The 19242-nt window shown below is 45.3% G+C and overlaps 2 protein-coding genes and 1 long non-coding RNA gene across 3 annotated transcripts in view; 1 reads left to right on the forward strand and 2 right to left on the reverse strand.

Moving 5' to 3' along the window:
- CNKSR1 (connector enhancer of kinase suppressor of Ras 1) overlaps positions 1-257 on the reverse strand; it is a 31362-nt gene extending 31105 nt beyond the window's left edge. The window contains exon 1 of the mRNA XM_053398699.1: positions 167-257. Within this exon, the coding sequence (XP_053254674.1) occupies positions 167-218 (52 nt within the window). The 5' untranslated portion in view covers positions 219-257. The remainder of the gene's footprint in view (positions 1-166) is intronic.
- Positions 219-13724, forward strand: LOC128418721 (uncharacterized). Its single transcript, XR_008331750.1, has 3 exons — positions 219-326; positions 7264-7412; positions 10700-13724. It is a non-coding gene; the product is annotated as an uncharacterized LOC128418721 (long non-coding RNA).
- Positions 13725-15396: 1672 nt separating this feature from the next.
- Positions 15397-18613, reverse strand: ZNF593 (zinc finger protein 593). The gene is made up of 3 exons (XM_053398716.1): positions 18375-18613; positions 17279-17341; positions 15397-15946 (listed from the first exon to the last, which is right to left on the reverse strand). Exons 1-3 carry the CDS (start codon positions 18569-18571, stop codon positions 15814-15816), a joined length of 393 nt encoding a protein of 130 aa, XP_053254691.1. The 5' UTR covers positions 18572-18613; the 3' UTR covers positions 15397-15813.
- Between the last annotated feature and the right edge of the window lie 629 nt (positions 18614-19242).

Genomic DNA, 19242 nt, shown 5'->3' on the forward strand with positions numbered 1-19242 from the left:
GTTGCAGTTTTAGCTCAGATTTACACCTCCTGCTTCCTACCAGTTCCTCGAGTATGGGCCAGCCTGGAGTCCCATGAAGGCGCAATAGGCGGATACAGCACCCTCCCAGCAACATACAGCTGTCCGATTTAAAAAGATTCCCCCAAAGTTCAGCTCTCCCTCTCACCTCTCATCCAGGCCACCACCATCTTAGTATTCCAGGTGGAGATGGGATCCATGTTCCAAGCCCTGGTTTAGTCCCTTCTGGGCACCCCTATTCGAGGAATATGTTTCCGTTCCAGGGAAATCACGGATGAAACTCAAGACGCACCTGCAGGTTCCAGCAGGTAACTCCCAGCTGGGTTTCTGGTTGGTCCGCCCACTTGTCACTCGGCAGTAAAGCCCGCCTTCTCTAAAACGTTGGATTCTCTAAGGCAGTTAGTAAATGTTGTTCAGCTGTCCCCCTTTGGGGAATTGGGAAAGGTAGAGGGGGCAGTTCACCCCGGTTCAAAGAAGCTCTCATTCTCCAGTCCTTGGGTGCTGATAACCTTTTGGCTGCTGAGAAGGCACACACTCCCTCCCCATTTTCGAGCGTCTGATTCAACAGGATGCCACACAAACCAGTTTCACCGCCTTGTCTAACTTCCTTAAAGGTACAGTGCATTTGTCACTCTGAAGTTTGCCTGGAAAGGTAAACCTGCAGTCTTATACACGCTTATGGGAGAGCAAGTCCACCTAAAATATGCAGGGATATAACTTCTCAGTAAACACACAGTGAAGAAAAGGGCTGCGTAGGGTCTTTCTGCACAAAGAGGTATGCCATTTATCATTTGCACAATTGGCCCAGTAGGCCCTGGCATGTGATTGATTGTATTGAAAATATTCCTGAACCGCCCTTCATCAGAAGACTTCAGGGCTGGGTGCAAAACTGAAACAATGCACACAACATAAAAAAGCAGAAAATGAAAAACAAAAATCTGAACACATAAAATGGGAGAATATTTTTACTTGTTTACATTTATATCCTGCATTTCCTACAAGGAGTTCAAGGTATGGCTCTCTTCTCCATTTTTATTCTCAAAACAACCCTGTGAGGTAGGCTAGGCTAAGAGACTGTGACTAGTCCAAAGTCACCCAGTGAGTTTCATGGCTGAGTTGGGATTTGAAGCTTGGCCTCACAAGTCCTAAGCACCACACCACATTGGGACTCAAAAAAAAAATGAAGAAGCAATTCTGCCTAAAATTCTATCTAAAATTCCTGGTCAAATAGCAAAGATTGTAATGTTGGTGTCAGACAATATATTTTTTTTTAATCATTTATTTTCCACAGCACTATCAACATTCATATTGTACCCCACTGCTCTCCATTGGCATTTATTTCATTCATTTCTCACATGGAAAATGGTAAAGGAATAGTGTCTGGCACATCAATGAACTGGAGACAAAACCTGTGGCTGGTGACCATTAACCATAGACAGTCAAGCCAGCTCCTTCCTGCATATCTTCCTGGGAAGGAATACAGGAAGCTGCCTTATACCAAGTCAGATGCTTTTCCAAAGTCAGAATTCAAGTCTAGGGTTTGCATGTTCTCAGGTAATTTCTCTATGCCTTTACTGCTAAGCAGTAGCACTCAAGTTTGCTAATCCTAACCAGGCAGGACTGGCTCTGCCATTAGGCAAGGTGAGGCAACTGTTCCAGGCAGCAGATGTGGAGGGGACAGCAGCAGCAGCTCCTGGCTCCTGTTCTTTGGTTATGCTAGAAGAGATAGCCAAGTATAAAACCAGGTGATAAGATACAGCCCTCGAAGGCTTCCCATCCCTGAGCTCAATGCAAACAAAATCCAGAAGTATTCATTGTGTTTGCAAATACTACAGAGCTGAAATTGCAGTGGTGATTTTACATTATGGCATGTTCATCTTAAAATCAGGGTAATCTGAGGATTTTAATCACTTGGATGCAAACTCTTGAAATCTGAAAGTTATGTTACAAAAATAGGTAAATGTAAAGGTACCCCTGACCATGAGGTCCAGTCGTGGACGACTCTGGAGTTGTAGCGCTCATCTCGCTTTACTGGCCGAGGGAGCCGGCGTTTGTCCGCAGACAGCTTCCAGGTCATGTGGCCAGCATGACTAAGCCGCTGGCGAACCAGAGCAGCTCACGGAAACTCCGTTTACCTTCCTGCCGGTACCTATCTATCTACTTGCACTTTGATGTGCTTTTGAACTGCTAGGTGGGCAGGAGCTGGGACCGAACAACGGGAGCTCACCCCGTCACGGGGATTCAAACCGCCGACCTTCTGATTGGCAAGCTCTGTGGTTTAGACCACAGCGCCACCCGTGCCGCTTTGTTACAAAAATATGTTGTGGCAATAATTTCAGAGCTGTCAATGCCTACAGAGTAGTATTTTAAAATAAGGAAAGAAAGAAACCTGCACATGATCAAATAATGATCTTCAAACTATTCAATGGTGGTGTGAAGATGAGCTCTAATCACCGCTAGAGGGAGATAAATCAGCAGACAAAGAATGCCAGAGATCTACTCATCACTGAAGACATCACTGCATGCATAGCTACGTATCTATGCTATTACATCATGGAATAATTCTTCAATAATTTCTGTGTCAAAGTTGAGTTGCTGGATTGCTTTCAGGAGGATTAGCAAATTCATGAAGGGTCAGGCTATCAATGGCTAGTAGCCACAACAACTGTTTTCTACTTCCATTGTCAGAAGAGGCACATGCCCCTGAATACCAGGTGCTGGAACTCACAAGTGGGGAGTGTTGCTGTTGCACTCAGCTCCTGCTTGTGAGCTTCCTATCAGCATCTGGTTGGATTCAGGATTAGATGGGTCATTGACCTGTTCCAGCAGAGCTCTTCTTATGTTCTTAATTGATTTCTGCAGGTTATTGCCACTAAAAGCATCAGAGCAGGACCAGTGAAAAGAAAAGTTGGTGACCACGTTGCTACATTTTTTTTGCACTAGGGCTGTATACACAGTATGCCTTCAAAACACGTTCAAAGCACATTCTTTCCCTCAAAGAATTATGGGCACATTCCCCCTTAATATGTACATTTTTGTTAACATTGCTTGGAGAACTGCACCGTACAATAAGTGTGAATTTCAAAGGATGGCTGTGTTTTGGTTCTCATGCTGTTTTGGGAAGTGTACAATTTAAATGCAAACTGAATCAATATCCCTTGGAAACAGAATGGTCCTTTTTGAATTATTATAATTTTTTGAATGCAGGCCAAGGCAGAGAATTGTGAACTGGCTGAAGGTGAAGTACCTTTCTCAGAGAATTTTGTATGCTCTATTGGATTCAAAGTGTCTTCTGAGACTCTCTTCAAACTTCTCTTGCAAGGGCTCCAACATCAAATTGCATGAGCAGCATTGCTGTTCATCACACCACCTTGCAGTTCCACTCAGGGGAAATGCAATCCCACAGCTAACACCAGTGTGAAACACAAAAACCAAGTTCTGCAAACAGCGAGAAGTTTCGGGGGGAAGCTGGTTTCCTTTGCCAGGAGGTCGCTGCAATCTTATCAGCGTTCTGCAATATTTGTGTTTATTTACAAATATACAGGTGGAGCACAGATGAAGATGAAGCTTGCACATTCCAAGAGACAGTCAAATCCATAGGAGAAGCTGACCTTATACTGACTCAGATCAGTGGTCCATGTAGTTCAGTACTGCCTACACTGACAGGCACGGACTCTCCAGGGTTTGAGGCACAGAGTATTTTCCAGCCCTACCTGGTGATACTAGGATTGAACCTGGGACCACTGAGCTACAGCCTTTTCCTGGTGCTCCTTCGTAGCTTCTCTAGGGAACCGCTAGCATCCCCACAGTTCTGTGTCCTTCTCCAAGCTGTAGCCTAGTGTTCTTTGTTTTCACACCAATTTGTTCTCTTCCTCCTGGCTGGCATGGATGGGTATCCGGATGAGTAATCTCTTCTGACAACCATCTTGCCTTATTAGAGTCCCAAGAAGACAAAGCGCCAGAATCGGCTATCAGCATTCATTTGTCAACTTTCAGGAAGCTGCCCACATATTTGCCTTGGGGCAGCCTACACCGATAGTCCTGTTTGGAAAAAATCTGATAGAAATGGCACACACACACTGTATTTTTCTGGTTTTGACATTTTGCAAACAGCCCTGGAATTTTTCACAAAGGGCAGGAAATCAGGGGAAGGGCACCTACGACCTACCAGGTGTTGTTAGACCACAACTCCCACAATCTCTGGCTGAGACTGATAGGAATTGGAGTTGAGCAGCATCAGGCAGTGATGGCTAGTGCCTATTAGGGCTGGCAGGGTAGAAGGCAAGGAGACAAACATTAGCCAGAGCCAGTGACAGGCAGAGCCAGCTACTTCTAGTTTTTCCCTTATCCTCTTCTTTGCTGAGTTCTACAAGGACAACACTGCATCTAAGGCAGAGCAAGCTGATAGCCAGTGGGCACCTTTTAGACCGGTTTTAAGAAGGCAGACAGGTGGGGGCTGGCTAAGGGCTGACAGGTTGTTGGGGAAGTACCCCATTTGCCCTGCTAGACTAGCATCCAATCAGTCAAATTTGATGTGGGGCTGGCAGATCTGCAGCCTTTTTTATGGATCACTTTCAGTGCCCTCTGCTTGTACATTAGTACATGAAACAAATATTGCCAAGAGACCAGAGGTTGCCTCAGAGCTCTCATCCAAAGACAGTTAAACACTATCACTGCTACCCTGGGCTGCTCACTGCCCAGAGAAGTGGGGGTAAATATAACAGAAGGCAGATGTTTCCTCCATGCTTCCAAGATCATTCCACAGTAATTATCTTTTGCCTCACCTTATTTGGGGAAGATGACCAGGGCCCAGCAGATTAACAGGAAGCAGAGCATCAAGATAATCGCCTGTGATTGATTTCAGGCAACTGTATGGCTCAAAGTAATCTGCAGCTGGTCCATTGATTGGAGCAGCTTGGTTTCCTCTAGACTGGAGTTGTTTCAAAATAATATTTCACAGTGTAGGGCCTAGCCATTAACTGGCTAAATATTTGATGCTGATGAACTGTCACTCCAAAACTCATGCCACTTGCAATGAACAGGTTCCACAATTGAACCACCTTATCAAATTCTGCATTTTTATTTATTTATTTATTGAAGTGGGGGGTTAGTTATGGACAGGACAGGAACATTCATCACTTGTTGTTTATGCCCCGGCAGTCTCTAGGTTACATTACTGCCTCACGTTATATGTAGGGCTGCCTTTATAGATGGTTCAGAAACTTTGGCTGGTGCAGAATTTGGTAGTCAGGTTGCTCACTGGGGCAAGGCATTATGAGCATATTGCACGGATCTTGACCCGACCGCACTGGCTTCCAATTAGTTTCCAGACAGACTCTGGTAATATGATTATGACACCCTGAGTGAGGTCAAAATTTGGCACCCCCTTCCCATATTTCTTAGTTTCACAACAATTTCTTTTGGTACAGTTGCTTCTTTATGGATCTTCTCAGCATGTACCCGTATAAGTGTAGTTGTTGTTATTGTTTTGTGCTCCTCGCCACGGTGTCCTGTGCAGGGGGACCGCCCATACCACCCTAAACCCAGTGCTGTTCAAAGTGCTGGTTTTGACCTACAGTATAAAGCCTTAAACAGCTCAGGACCGCAATACCTGAAGGAACATCTTCCCATAGGCATTTGGTTGGTCACTGTGAGAACAAGATGCTAGACTAGACGAGCCTTTGGCCTGATTCTGCAAGGCTCTTTTTATGCTTTTATATTCAGATTTTAAAAAGTTGGAATAAAAAAATACATTTCAAAGGACAATGGATGCATCTTTAGGTCACCGCCCCATCTTTACACACACTGACCTTTCCCACAATGCATCTGCTTTAGGTGGCAACCTTGTTAAAGCACCCTTTGTTGGTAAGGCCTACAGGTACAAAAGCCTGTGTTGTATGGTTATAGCCACATTTTGGAAAGACTTAAAAGATGCAAACTTTGAATACTTGGCATAAGGCGTATTGCCATTATGGAATACAGTGGTACCTTGAGTTACAGACGCTTCAGGTTACAGACACTTCAGGTTTCAGACTCTGCTAACCCAGAAATAGTACCTCAGGTTCAGAACTTTGCTTCAGGATGAGAACAGAAATTGCATGGCGGCGCAGCAGGAGGCCCCATTAGCTAAAGTGGTGCTTCAGGTTAAGAACAGTTTCAGGTTAAGAACGGACCTCCGGAACGAATTAAGTTCTTAACCCAAGGTACCACTGTTGTATTGTAGCCGCACCAGCTGAGACTGGCAAGAGGAATGAAGCACAAAGACATCTTTCCTGGAGAATGGCAGAGCTTTATTTTGTTTGGAAAACCAAAGGCCAGTTCCAAAGGTTTCTACTAACTTGTAGATCACATAAGAGCATGTTTTACAGTTGTATACTGTTATAAATCCTGGTGTATGTATGGGAATGCTGACTTCCATAATGTACTTTAGGGGGTTCTCCAGGGAAAACTCCATTGGGTTTGTTGGGTTATCTTTGTTTCTCAGACATATGTGCACATGATTTTGAAAATAATAAAATTAGAAGAGGAAAGGCCAGCTTTGAAATTTTTGCTGCATCGGGGTGGAACTTGGTTCCCCTTGGATGGTGCGAGCAGCACAAAGCCCTCACAAGTTTTCTTTCCGCAACCAAAGCCAACTCCTCTTCACACGTGGATAGCGTGCGGTCGGCAGAGCAGCAGGCACTGATCTCTTGTGACAGCTGCTCCTGAGGCTGGCTGCGGAAGGGATCGTCATCGGGCAGCGATGGGAGGAGGGCAATATTTAAGCGCTCCCATAACACACTTGCCCGACTGTACTGCTGGAACGCGACACACAAGGATCCAGAAGCTGGTGAGTGGTGGGATGAATGCTTATGAAAATCACCCTTGCGTCTGAGTAAAAAATGAACAAGATGGGAGCAGGGCAGGCTGAAGAATGGGGAAGATGGTTGGGAGCAATGGGGGAATGTAGGACGATGTTCCACCGTGCACCGCTGTGACCCAGGGAGTTGCCCTGCAGTAGGCGACTGATGTGGCTGAAATGTGAATTGTATTTACTTAACTCTAAAACAGTCCGTGCAGTTAGCCCTTAGCAATGGTGGGCACTCCACAATTCATTGATTGCCAACTGGGCTACCTGTAGACAAGATCTATAGACAGTTCCACAGTTTCAGTGGGTGTTTGCTGCAACCTCCTCCTCTTCCTCTTCTTCCTCCTTCTGTTCTTGGTCACCATGTTCTAACGAGCTCTTTCCCCTTCCTCCCACAGCCTGAATCAACTTAAAATAACTGTACAAAGCTACGAGGGAGGAATCAGAGGGGGGAAAGGTGACTGCAACCTGTCCTTTCTCTCACTTGCTCTGGGCTATGATCTTCCGCCTGAAGTGTTTAACCCCAGGGTACTTCCGCCTCCTACAAGTAAGCTCAATACTTCTTACCTTGCGGAGTGTTAGAATATTTTAAAGTCTGTGATCTTGAGCAGAATCAGCTCCAAAGTAGCGTATTCAGTAGTGTGGTTAGGTAATTTTAGACTCTGAATGAATTGTTACCCTGCCCTTTTGACACCTGTGATGTATATTTGCAGGACCCATCCTATTTTTTGTGATTGCATTTTGTGATTTTAAGTTACAATTATTTTATTAATGTTGTGTTTTAAATTGATGTAACCTGCCCTGGGTCCTTAGGGTGAAGGGTTGGCTAATAATAATAATAATAATAATAATAATAATAATAATAATAATGATGATAATGATATGGGGAAACTCTTTAGATCTCAGGTGGAGAACCTGTGGCCTTGCAGCTGTTGCTAGATTACAGTTCCCGTCATTTCTGACCATTGGCCATGTTGGTTGGAGTTGATGGGATATGGAGTCCCAACAACATTTAGGAGGGCATAGATGGTTAGCAGCCATGGTTTGTCAGTTAATGCTAACCCTGCCCCACACCTGTTTGCACTCTTGGGTCATCTTTTCACCAAGTGCCAAGTGCCAGATTCTATCAAGCCAAGTTCTTGTTGATAAGTGGTTTCACCACTTTCCAGTTCCTAGCAATTTCAAGGTGTGCTGCAACTAAACCTTTGGAGAGCCTTGAGTTTTCCAGTCGATGCATTCACTGAGAACTTGCCATGATCCATCCACTGAGTAGCCGAGGAACACTTAACACCGAAGCTCAGTGGGGCTTACTTTCACGTAAAGATGCAGTTAGAAGGGTTGCAAGCTCTCTGAGCTATGTCTTATCTCTGTCTTAACCAGAAATTCATTGATTGCGATGGAACTTGTTTCATAGCAACAGATATGTATCAACAGTGAGGATCGTTTTAGCTTTGCAGCTGACAAAAAGTGACCATAGGCTGCTGCCACTTTGAGCTGGGGAACACCTTGTTTAACCTTATCACCTCTGGCTGTTCTGCTTTATTGTACAAAAGCAGCTATCTCCCAGCTACTTTTCCTTGGGGAACAAAAGAGGTAAGAGCCATAGCTCAGCCACAGAACATTTGTTTTTCAAGCAGAAGGTCCCAGGCTTGATCCCTGGTGTCATCTGGGAAAGATTGTGGTTTGAAATCCACTATAGACAAGGCACAGCTAGGTGGACCAATGGTCTGACTCTGTTTAGGGGAGGGGGCACTAGCTCAGCAGTTGAGTGCATGATTTGCCTGCTGAAGGTCCCAGGTTTGACCCCCAGGTAGGCCTGGGAAAGATCCTGTCTGAAATCTTGGAGAGATGCTGCCAGTTAGTGTAGACAATACTGATCTAGATGGACCAGTGATTTGAAACAGTGTAAGGTGGCCTCCTACATGAGCGTGTGGGGCGGGTGAATGGGGAAGCAGCATTATTCTCCACCCCCATTAAGAAATTGGCCTTCCTTAGCCTAAATCCCACTTGCACATCTTCTGACATCCAGCTTCCATAGATTTTTTTAAAAGCCTGAATATTAACTTTGCACTCTTATTACGTTAGTATGAATATTAACTTAACACCTGCACAACTACCTTCAAACCAGGTTGTCAGTTTAACACTCCAAGCTCACGTGAACAAGAGCTGGCTAGCAACATGCATCTCTTAGATCACACTGCCTGCCGAACAGAGCTGTGTGTTTCTGGCCAGGGGAGGAGAGGGGAGGATGCTGCGTATGGCGGAGCCACGTGAGGAGATGCTGGCTGGTTCATGCAAAGCCCTGCAGTGCTGGAGACTGCACTTAGTTTAACCATACTCTAGGGTACCCAAATGGGATTTTCAGCATCATCAAAAAGGAATAGATCCACTGGCTAATCCTACACTTGGTACCTGTCCCTGGTACACGAGAGACAGTTGGGGAACTGCTGAGAATACCTTTTTAAAGTGTTATTAGTACAAATACACACAAAAACTCTCTCACTACCACCATCTCTCTGCCAAACATGCCAGGCAGCTTTCAGATTTCATCTCTGCCTCCCTCCGTCAGGTTTCTAGAAATTAAGGTTGCAATCCTGTACTCACTCCCCTAGGAATAAGCCACACTGGGACTTGCTTTCGGATAGACCTATAAAGGATCATGCTGTAAATTTCTGGTTCTTGGCTGTAGTGTGCATGCGCATGAACTCACAATGTGTGTGCACTCTCCTCCACCACCTACCTGGCTGGCAAGCGTGGCTGATTTGCTTGACCTGCAGGCAAGGTCCATTGCAAAATTAAACAGGCAACCCTATTTCTCCCCCGAGTGTCATATAAGGAAACAGCTCTAATCACTTAATTAACACAGAATTGCTCCAGCAGCCTGTGTAATATCAGCTACTTCAAAGTTAATGATGTACAACTAACCAAGATGACAATCCCTGAGGCAAACTCTTCAGCAAAGTTCCCTGTTTGCTAGGATGTCGAGAGAGGGTGTGCCTTAAGTCTAAACTGGTGGTGCACAATGCAGAAGGTATGGTCTAGTTTGCCAAAACACAGTGTAAAAGTAAACAAAGAAAGGCTCGTTCTTGGAAAGGGATTAAGCAATTGTTAGCTACTGGAGCAGTTTCTTTCATCAGATGTCAAGGAAATAAACAACTACTGTACCTGACTTTTAGAAAACATCTGAAGGCAGCCCTGTTTAGGGAAGTTTTTAATATTTGATGTTTTACGTGTTTTTAATTTTCTGTTGGGAGCCACCCAGAGTGGCTGGGGAGGCCCAGCCAGATGGGCTGGGTATAAGTAATAAATTATTATTATCAATAATTAAAAAAAGGTAGAGGGTTAAAACAAAAACAAAAAAACTGAAAAACCTCTCTCCCGCTGCCTAAAAGTGTAATTTGCAACACGGCATTTTATTTTGGTGTTGGGGTATAATTCATAGTATGAATTTGACCAATTTGTACTATACGAATGCTGGGTTTGCTTTTGACATTCTAAGGCAGCGATGGGGAACCCATGGCTCTCAAAATGGTGGCTACATTTCCCATCATCCTTGATTACTGGTCATGCTGAAGGAAGTTGGGAGTCCTGCAGCATTAGAAGAGCCCTGCTAGATGAGACCAAAGGTTCGCCTAGTTCAGTGTCCTGTTCTTATGGTAGCCGACCAGATGTGAACAGGAAGCCTGCAAGTAGACAAGAGGGCACCGCTTTTGATGCCCAACAACCCTGGAGAGCCACTGCCAGTCAGGATGGGTCAAGTGGCTCTGACTCTGTATAAGGAGGTTCTCCACCCCAGTTCTAAAGGTTTACACCTCAACTTTTCCATCCCTACAGATGCAACTGGCCAGTGGACTGGAGTCGGAACCTCAAGACCGGCTGATGAATCACCTGGCTTTACTGCTGGCCATTATGGGATTAAGCCTCTCCTATTACAGCGCCCGGCAAATGAGTGAAGAGACCAAACCAAATCCGGAACCTTGACCCTTGGGCTGCCAAGCGGCAGCTGCACGGGCCAAAGAGGACTCCAGGAACGCACAGAAAAGAAACAAGGTTGGAGAGAGACCCTGGCACGCACTCTGCGGCACAAGCAGCATCCTTTAGGTATCCTGTGCATGCGCCGGCTGGGTGGCTCACATTAGAAAACTCAGCGCCAACTTTCCTTGTTTTTTCACAGACGGTGTGTTGCTAGTGCCCCTTCTGGCCATGCTAGTTTCGTTCTCTCCTACTGGATCCTCCTGGTCAACTCAGCTATTGTCCAAATTGCTTCATTCTAGTTTCAGGGGACCACTACCAGGGTTGCAGCCCCCTGCCCCAATTTACCCCTGGATCTGATCCTCATTCAAAGCCCAGAAATGGATTTAAACCAGGATGGCCACACAGGAAGGAAGCTGAAGAGCTGACCTCATTGGTTGGGTCCAATATTGCCTTAGCTTGTCACAGGAAGCTTTCTGCCTGGGCATGTTAAGGTTGCCCTCCAGGGGATGCAGCAGGCAATTATTATTATTCTTTGACACTGTAAGAGAGTTGGGTCTTTTCTTCACAGGGGATTAACAGCTGCACATGATGGTAGTTGAGCTGGTGTCACCTGCCCACCCGTCAGCAGGGGTGATCCTGCAGCCCAGAACCTCCCTGCTAAACACAAAGGCCACCCCACTTGTTTTATGAACTACCTGAAAGACGACATACATTAAGTGATATAGCCCAACGGAGAAAAGGGGAAATTGCCAGTTTCTAGAGTATCAACAACTCAGCTGCTCAGTTTGCGAAGTCAGAAGACACACTGTCATGGCAGAGCATGCAGGTCCTCCTCTTAGCATTGTCCTAAGCTGCTAGAATGACATGCACACTTCTGCCAGTTGCTGCCTTAAAGCAGTTATGGCGAACCTTTTGGACCTCTAGATGCTGCTGAAGTACAACTCCACCAGCCCCAGCGAGCATGGCCAATGGCTGTTGTTCAGCAACACCTGGAGGGCCAGATATTCCCTGCATCTGCCTTACAGCATTGATCTTCAGTGCGGTGTTAGGACCCTCACATGGGTACCAGCCTGACCTAAAGGGGTTGGAGCAGTGGTTAAGACAAGGATGGGGAGCTTTCAGCTCAGAGGCCAAATGTCTGGCCCTCCGAACTCTCCCCAGGCTACACCCTTCCCTGGCCCTGCTTTACACCCCGGATTGTGTCCTAGAAATCTGATGAAGCCTCTCACTTGTCCGGATGGAAGATGTAGAGGGGTGTGTGCAGATACTGTACAAAAGTTAAAATTTGCATTTGTTGCTCTGCCCACTTCTGCCTCCAGCCCCGCCCACCACCAGCATGTGGCCCTCGGGAGCTTGCTCAGGAGAGAATGTGGCCCATGGGTCAAAAAAGATTCCCCACACTTGTTTTGAGAGAATAGGAAAGAGGGAGAAAGACGACATAGATCTACAGTAAGAAATTAAATATGGATCCTTTGTTACAGATGGAGGTTTAAAGGTGGGTCTTTTATAGACTAAGATCGAAGTCTTACACAATTCCCAAAGAAAAGGGGTTTATTCCTGGAGGGCCAGGCTCACCCCCTCACAGTATGCAGAGGGGCAGGGAGAAAAAGTCGGATGAGCATAATGCACTGCATTAAAAGGCAAGCGAATGTATTACAGACGGTTGAACGAGCGCATTCGCTGTCTGCTCCCTCCCACTTGACTTGGCCAAAGCAGTGCATCATGGGAAAACCAAAAGGAACTGCAAATTGCCTGTTACATAACGGAATATGTGGCCAGACAGCCGTGACCTACATCATGCCTTCCCATGAGCAATTAAGGAGAGGGGGATTTTTAAAGGCGCTCAGCCTTCCGTTTTAAAAAATGCACCCAAAATTTGGGGTTGGCGAGGAGTTTCAAAGTGTGCAAAGGCGAGGCAGGTGAATCTTTCACCTCTTACAGGAGGATAATTGTTGCCTTCTTCAGGGAGTTTCAGACCAATTTACCCACAGAACACGGGAAGTTGCCGTTTACCAGATCAGAGTGGTTTTTGCATTTTGCCCAGTATTGTCTACTTTGGCAGGCAGAGGCCCTCCAGAATCTCAGGCAGAGGCCTTTCTCATCACCTGCTATCCACTGCTCCTTAAGCTAAAGATACCAGGGCTTGAACCCTGCATACAAAGCAGGTGCTTTGCCACTCAGCTATGGCCCCCCGTTAAATCTTCAACACCAAAATCTGCCCTTGTTCCTCTCTGGATTAGGCTCTTGCTAAGGCAGCTAGATCTCAAACACCATACTAGCCGATTCATCTGTCTCATACCAACAATGCTAGGAATAAACGTGTTGCAGTGTGTACAATAAATCTCTGTATTAAAGAATGTTGCCTGTGTCATTTTTGCACCCTGGGAGCAGCTGTTCACTACATGACCAAAGCCAGTCTTTCCTTAAGCAAGGGTGGGGAAACCCCAGGGGTCAAATGTGAACCTTCAGACCTCTCTCTGTGCTCCCTGGGACCCTGTGCAGGCCCCTCCCCTCCCAAGTCACACCCCTCACCAGTTAAAAGCAAACAACACAGTTTATCAGAGTTTAGAGACTTGCAACAGATTCCATGATCAGAGCCACAAACAAAGGCTAGAATAATTCTTCTGTGTCCCCCCTAAATAGCTAAGGGAGAGGCAGTAGTGGCGATTAAAAGCATCCCTCCCTCTTCTTCCAAAAGCCTTTTTGTATAGAGGCTTAATCTCTGCTGATCCACAGCAAATGATGTGCTTGTTTCAGCAGATGTCAACAGCTAAACGCGTTGCAGCAATATGCACGAACGGCTGTGGCAAAGGATTTATTTCTGCTCCTAGGATGCCAACCATTTATAGCAGGGGTTGGAAACCTTTGGCTCGCCAGGTGTTGTTGGGCTCCAGCTCCCATCAGCCCCAGCCAGTGAGGCCAAGGGTTGGGGATGATGGAAATTGTAGTCCAGAAACATTTGGAGGGCAGCATGTTCCCCTCCCATGATTTCTAGGATCTAAAAGGGCTAGCAATATCTCAATTCAACAGGCATGACAAGACACACAAGATGTTAGGGCCTGACTCACTCGATCACAGCAGTATTAAGTTTAGTGATATTTCCATATGGCCTAGAAAGTGGGCATGTAGTATACACCACAGTGTAACCCAAAATGATTCAATTACTTCCATACCACCCAGAAATCTGGACCTGGTACACAGTTCCATGCTTACCTAATTGAGATGTACATTTGAAGTATCTCATTCAACCACCTAAATACCGAAAAAGGTTTTAAAAAAAGCCCACAAACACATCCAGACCTTGCCACGTAATATTCCTTGTTGTAAGCTAGCAGACCATTTGTAAAGAATTATCAACTGATAATGTTACACAACTACTTATTTAAATGTCTGCAGGACCCACTTCGGAACTCTCCGTCTGTTGACATCAGGCAGCTGCCTTCACTGTTCTCTTTGCAGAGCCTGCTAAAAACATTTTTGTTTAGGCAAGCCTACCCAGACATGTAGAATGCTGACAGGTGTTTTAATCTGTTTTTAGATTATCACTGATTTTTACTATGTTTTAAATGTTTCCACTTGTGGTTTTTAAAGAGTTTTTATTGATAATTTTATTGTTTTTTTTCTTTTTTGTAAACCACTTTGAGGGTTCCCCCCCTTACAATCCAGTGGTATATATTTTTTTCCTAACTAACTAACCAACCAACCAACCATCCTGTGGGAGCAAGTCCAAAGCTTTACTATGTGCTGTGTGAATTGCTCCCTTTCATCGAAACAAGCAAAGGTTGTTGGTGTGGGCATCCGTCTGTCTCGAGAGACAACAGAGGGTGCCTGCGGGCATCAAGTCAAACTTATGCATTAGCAGCACTGAAGTGACCTCCCTGGGGTGCAAGCCTGGGCTGTGTGTATGGAGGTCTTGGGACAAGACCCCCCTCTCTGCCTCACTGATGTGGTCCAAATGAAAGCAGAGCAATACATTCGGGCACCAGCTTGGCTGCAGGACTTGCTGGAAGGAGGCGTACAAGGCACCATCCAACCTTCTTAGGGACTCCACTCCAGATTTGTGTAGGGTTGACTCTTTAGCCTTTTCTTCTCCCGAAGATTTCTCGCAAGGCAGTGGAGGTTTAGGATCAGAGTTTTCCTTCTCCTGGATGAGCTACCTTCCCAGGTGGACAAGCCCAATCTGCCCAGGGCAGAAGCAACAAAACCAGGCATGCGATGAGGAGGGAAGAGGGCACATGCAAGAACATGGCTTGTTCTCTCTTCCACCTGTTCTCCCGCACAAGAATACCTCATCCCATTCTAAATATCTGGCTGCACTCACAATAAGAGACACTAAAGTCTGGCAAGATTTCTCTTAACCCACCAATGCACACTTAATGGATGAATGGAGAGCTCTAAGCAAAGTTAGTTGTTCTGAACACAGAACCCAAAGCAATTGTTCCTCAAGTAAGTCATGCAAACTGAATGGTTTCTGTGTGTCATCTGCTGCTCTTCTTCTTCCAGGCCCTTGAAAGTCTACTTTATAGCATTCAATCAAATCAAGCGAAGCACAAGGCCCAGGGTCAGCCCAGCAGCTTGCCAGCTCATTTATTAAAAGGGTCTCATTTGGAAGCTGGAGAAAGGTCACACTCAGAGCAGAATGCTAAAAATCCACAGTCACGGCTTACAAACATGAGCCGCTATAAGAGATGCAATTAGTTACATAAGCAGGTCAATAGGACAGTGGGGAGGTCTGCTCATCCGCTCCCAGACCTCCAGATGAACTCCATCTTCTGCCAAAAGGACAGGATAAGAGTGCTGGTTCCGTCACAAAAAATAAAAGCGACGCTTATGTCCACTGAAGCCATTTTATGCCCCAGTTCTACTACCATGAAATAGCTGTGGTTGAAGCCCCATGTCACTTATGCCAAATCACACACCCCTCCCCACTGTCTCAAGTTATCTCCAGAATTTTCAGATGGGATCCACTTCTCTCAGCCAGATTCCTCCATCTCGTCCAACGGTTGTGTGTGGACTTCGACTTTCTTCGGAGGTATATAGGACCCCATTCCAGCCGCTCTCTCTGCTTCCTCCTGGGTGTACGGCTCCTCGCTCAGCTGCTTCAGTCTACAAAGCAAACAAAATCAACTTAAGTCAAATGAGCTTGCAAACTTTGGCGCTTCACCTCCCACCCCGAAGCTGCTTAAACTGATTTACTTAAGTCTTAAAAAAGCCAATTTCCACTACTTTTCTCCTTACAGTTGCATCCAGTGCTAGTACTACTCAAAGTAAAAAAAGGTAAAGGACCCCTGACAGTTAAGTCCAGTCGCGAATGACTCTGGGGTTGCGGCGCTCATCTCACTTTAACTGGCCGAGGGAGCCAACGTTTGTCCGCAGACAGTTTTTCCTGGTTGTGTGGCCAGCGTGACTAAGCCGCTTCTGTTGAAACCAGAGCAGCGCATGGAAACACTGTTTACCTTCCCGCTGAAGCGGTACCTATTTATCTACTTGCACTCTGACGTGCTTTCGAACTGCTAGGTTGGCAGGAGCTGGGACCAAGCAACGGGAGCTCACCCCATCGTGGGGATTCAAACTGCCGACCTTCTGATCGGCAAGCCCTAGGCTCTGTGGTTTAGACCACAGTGCCACCCGCATCCCCTACTACTCAAAGTAGACCCATTTAAATTCATGGACCTAAGTTAGTCACGTTCATTAATTTTAACTAGCATTGGCTACAGCCCATATTCTACCAACTGCATGGTTAAGAGCCATTTAGATGGCAGTGCTATAAGCCAAGGAGGAGCTACTGATGCACTGAGATGGAAACCGTTCCACTGCATTCTTTCCCATTTCAAGAAATGCACTTGTTTAATGAAATTAATTAGCAACACAATTAATACATTGCAAGTCAAACTGGACATCTAGAATGGATACCATATGATAATAGTCAAATGTAAAATCAAATCAGTATTTTGTCGTTGTTGGGTTTTTTTCAGGTGACTCTCCCAGGAAATAGACATCCTAAAATGAGTTAACAGTTTTCAGAAGAACAATCCATGAATCCTGGTTTGCACACAACACTAACTCTGGTTCCTTTCCTCTTCTGTGGGTCCTTAAAATATGTATCTCAGGCTAAAGGTTAGGGAAGAGAGAAGTACACAATAAAAACTATGTTGTGAAGGTGCCAGACACATCTATACAAAGAGGAAATCCCACCCCAAACTTCTGAGAGTAGCACAGCTGCCAAGAGGGCCCCCACTGCCCATCTTTTTCACTTATTTTATAACAAACATATATTAACCAGACAGCACCCAGGCAACATACATAAAATTAGTGAAGTGCTTTCCCAAAACGTTGGAAGGTTAAGAGAGCAGGGTGCATAGGCAAGCCTATGTGTCTACAGGTGTTAATTCCCTAGAGAAAAAGGCTATTCTGTATAATACACTGAATTCATATTACCTCTTTTTGTGAACCTTAGATCTGAAGTGATCCTTCATGCTTTTTAAATCAACGAAGTATCGCCTGTTGAGGGAGAAAAAGGAAAAAAAGTTAAGCTGGTTGATGCCCATTGAAAAACAGAAAGTTCATTCCCAGAAATTATTTTGTTGACCTACATTTATCTGTGCCTATTGCAACGGCACCAAGCAAATATTTGAATGCATGAAAATGGCCATCAGAACTGCAGGCTGAGCTTTCATGTCATTTCACATCACCTCAACCCTCTAAACCAGTGTTCGAAACTCCCATTGTTCTAGGTTCATTTTGCTACAGGGAATTTCATTAGTGCAAGCAGTTTCTGAGCTCTGGACGCAGTACTGCGCCTAGGATTTCAAATTAAAACTGCAGAGTGGAAGGAAAGGAGGACCTTTTTCTGCCTCGCTACTTCCAGCTACTCTCTGAAGACTGGAAAAGAGACCCTTTTATGAATATTAGGAGGGTGAGCAGGGGAAGAACTAGATCTTGTGAAAAATGAACATAATATTTTAGCTGCAGTTCATTCATTTTCAGCTTTGTATTCCTGTTATTAAAAAGCGCACCTAGACATTCAGTTGTTGTGCCCATAACCCAGGTTTAAGGTGCCATTTAGCTCCTAGCTTTCATATTTCAGTTTCTAGCAAAGCTCTAAACTTGTCCACTTTTCTTGGCAATGCAGAAGAAACTGCCCTGATTCTGCCCAGTTAGGAGTGCGGGATCCAGCAACATGTGCTCCCTCCCAGGAACAAATAGCCCCTTTCATTTTAACCAATTAAGGGATACATCAGTTAAGCTCCTAATGCAGGATTCTTCAAACTCAGCCCTCCAGATGTTTTTTGGCCTACAACTCCCATGATCCCTAGCTAGCAGAACCAGTCGTCAGGGATGATGGGAACTGTAGTGTCAAAACATCTGGAGGGCCGAGTCTGAGGAAGCCTACTTTAAACTTTCGTATCTCTGTGCTAAAAAAAGAGCAGGGTCGCGCTCGAAGCGGCTTTCTTTTTTACGCAGGCGCAGTAAGCAAAAACGAAGTCGTAGCGAGACAAACCGAACCCCGGCCCCGCCTTTCCCTTTTACGCACGCGCAATGCAGGCAATAGTGCTGGGCGCTCCCAGGCATGTCAGGATCCGGCTCTTGGCGCAGCAGCTTGGCCGATTTCTCAGGCAGCATATCCTCGTGGATCTGATCCAGATCCCGGCGCCGCCGCTTCGTCTTCCATTGGCGCGCCAAGGAATGTGCCTTGTGGGAGCCTGTCCGGCGACACCGGCTAGGGGCCATACTTCGCTCGAGAGGCTCACCAACGACAGAAAGGAGGGAAGGGAACTTCCGCTTCCGGCGACTGTTCACAACGTCATCACATGTCGACACCCCTGAAACTATTTTTTTTTTTTTAAGGTGGCGATTTGTAAACATCGCTTATTAATAAAGCAACTGTCTGCGACTGCTGACATTTATTATTGTGGATACCATAACTGAGCTCCCCTGTGTACTTTCTGTCTTCCCTCCTCCGTCCGGTTTAATGGGGCATAACTTGAACTAATATGTATCTATTTAAATTATTTATATGTATATTCTGCCAGTCCACAACATAAATGAATAAAACATATGTAACATAAGCTCAACAAAACAAGCTGAAACAAAGGAAACACAAGTAGGCTTGGGGTTTTTTAAATGTTTTTTTTAAAAAATGTGTGATATCCAATATCATTTCAGTAGGTCCAGCTTTGGATGTCACTCGTTAAATTACTGAAATTCAAATGAAGGACAGCAAGAGCTAATAAAATAGACTTTTGACAAAGTCTCCCATGATATTCTTGCAGAGACACTGGTAAAATGTGGGCTGGACGAGGTAACTGTTATCTTAATAGACATAAGCAGTTGCAAGAGCAGAGCATTTTTTTATTTTAACAAAATGTATATACTCTTTACTAGAACAAAATACCACTGAG

This window comes from Podarcis raffonei, chromosome 8 (genome assembly GCF_027172205.1).
Source record: "Podarcis raffonei isolate rPodRaf1 chromosome 8, rPodRaf1.pri, whole genome shotgun sequence".
In the NCBI taxonomy this organism is placed as follows: domain Eukaryota; kingdom Metazoa; phylum Chordata; class Lepidosauria; order Squamata; family Lacertidae; genus Podarcis; species Podarcis raffonei.

Excerpts from the sequence above, each read along its gene's own strand:
- ZNF593 (XM_053398716.1), bottom strand. The coding sequence starts at position 18,571 with ATGGCCCCTAGCCGGTGTCGCCGGACAGGCTCCCACAAGGCACATTCC. Across the intron at positions 17,342-18,374 it reads CACTATTGCCTGCATTGCGC|GCGATACTTCGTTGATTTAA; the intron begins GTGCGTAAAAGG and ends CTCCCTCAACAG. Across the intron at positions 15,947-17,278 it reads TCTAAGGTTCACAAAAAGAG|ACTGAAGCAGCTGAGCGAGG; the intron begins GTAATATGAATT and ends TTTGCTTTGTAG.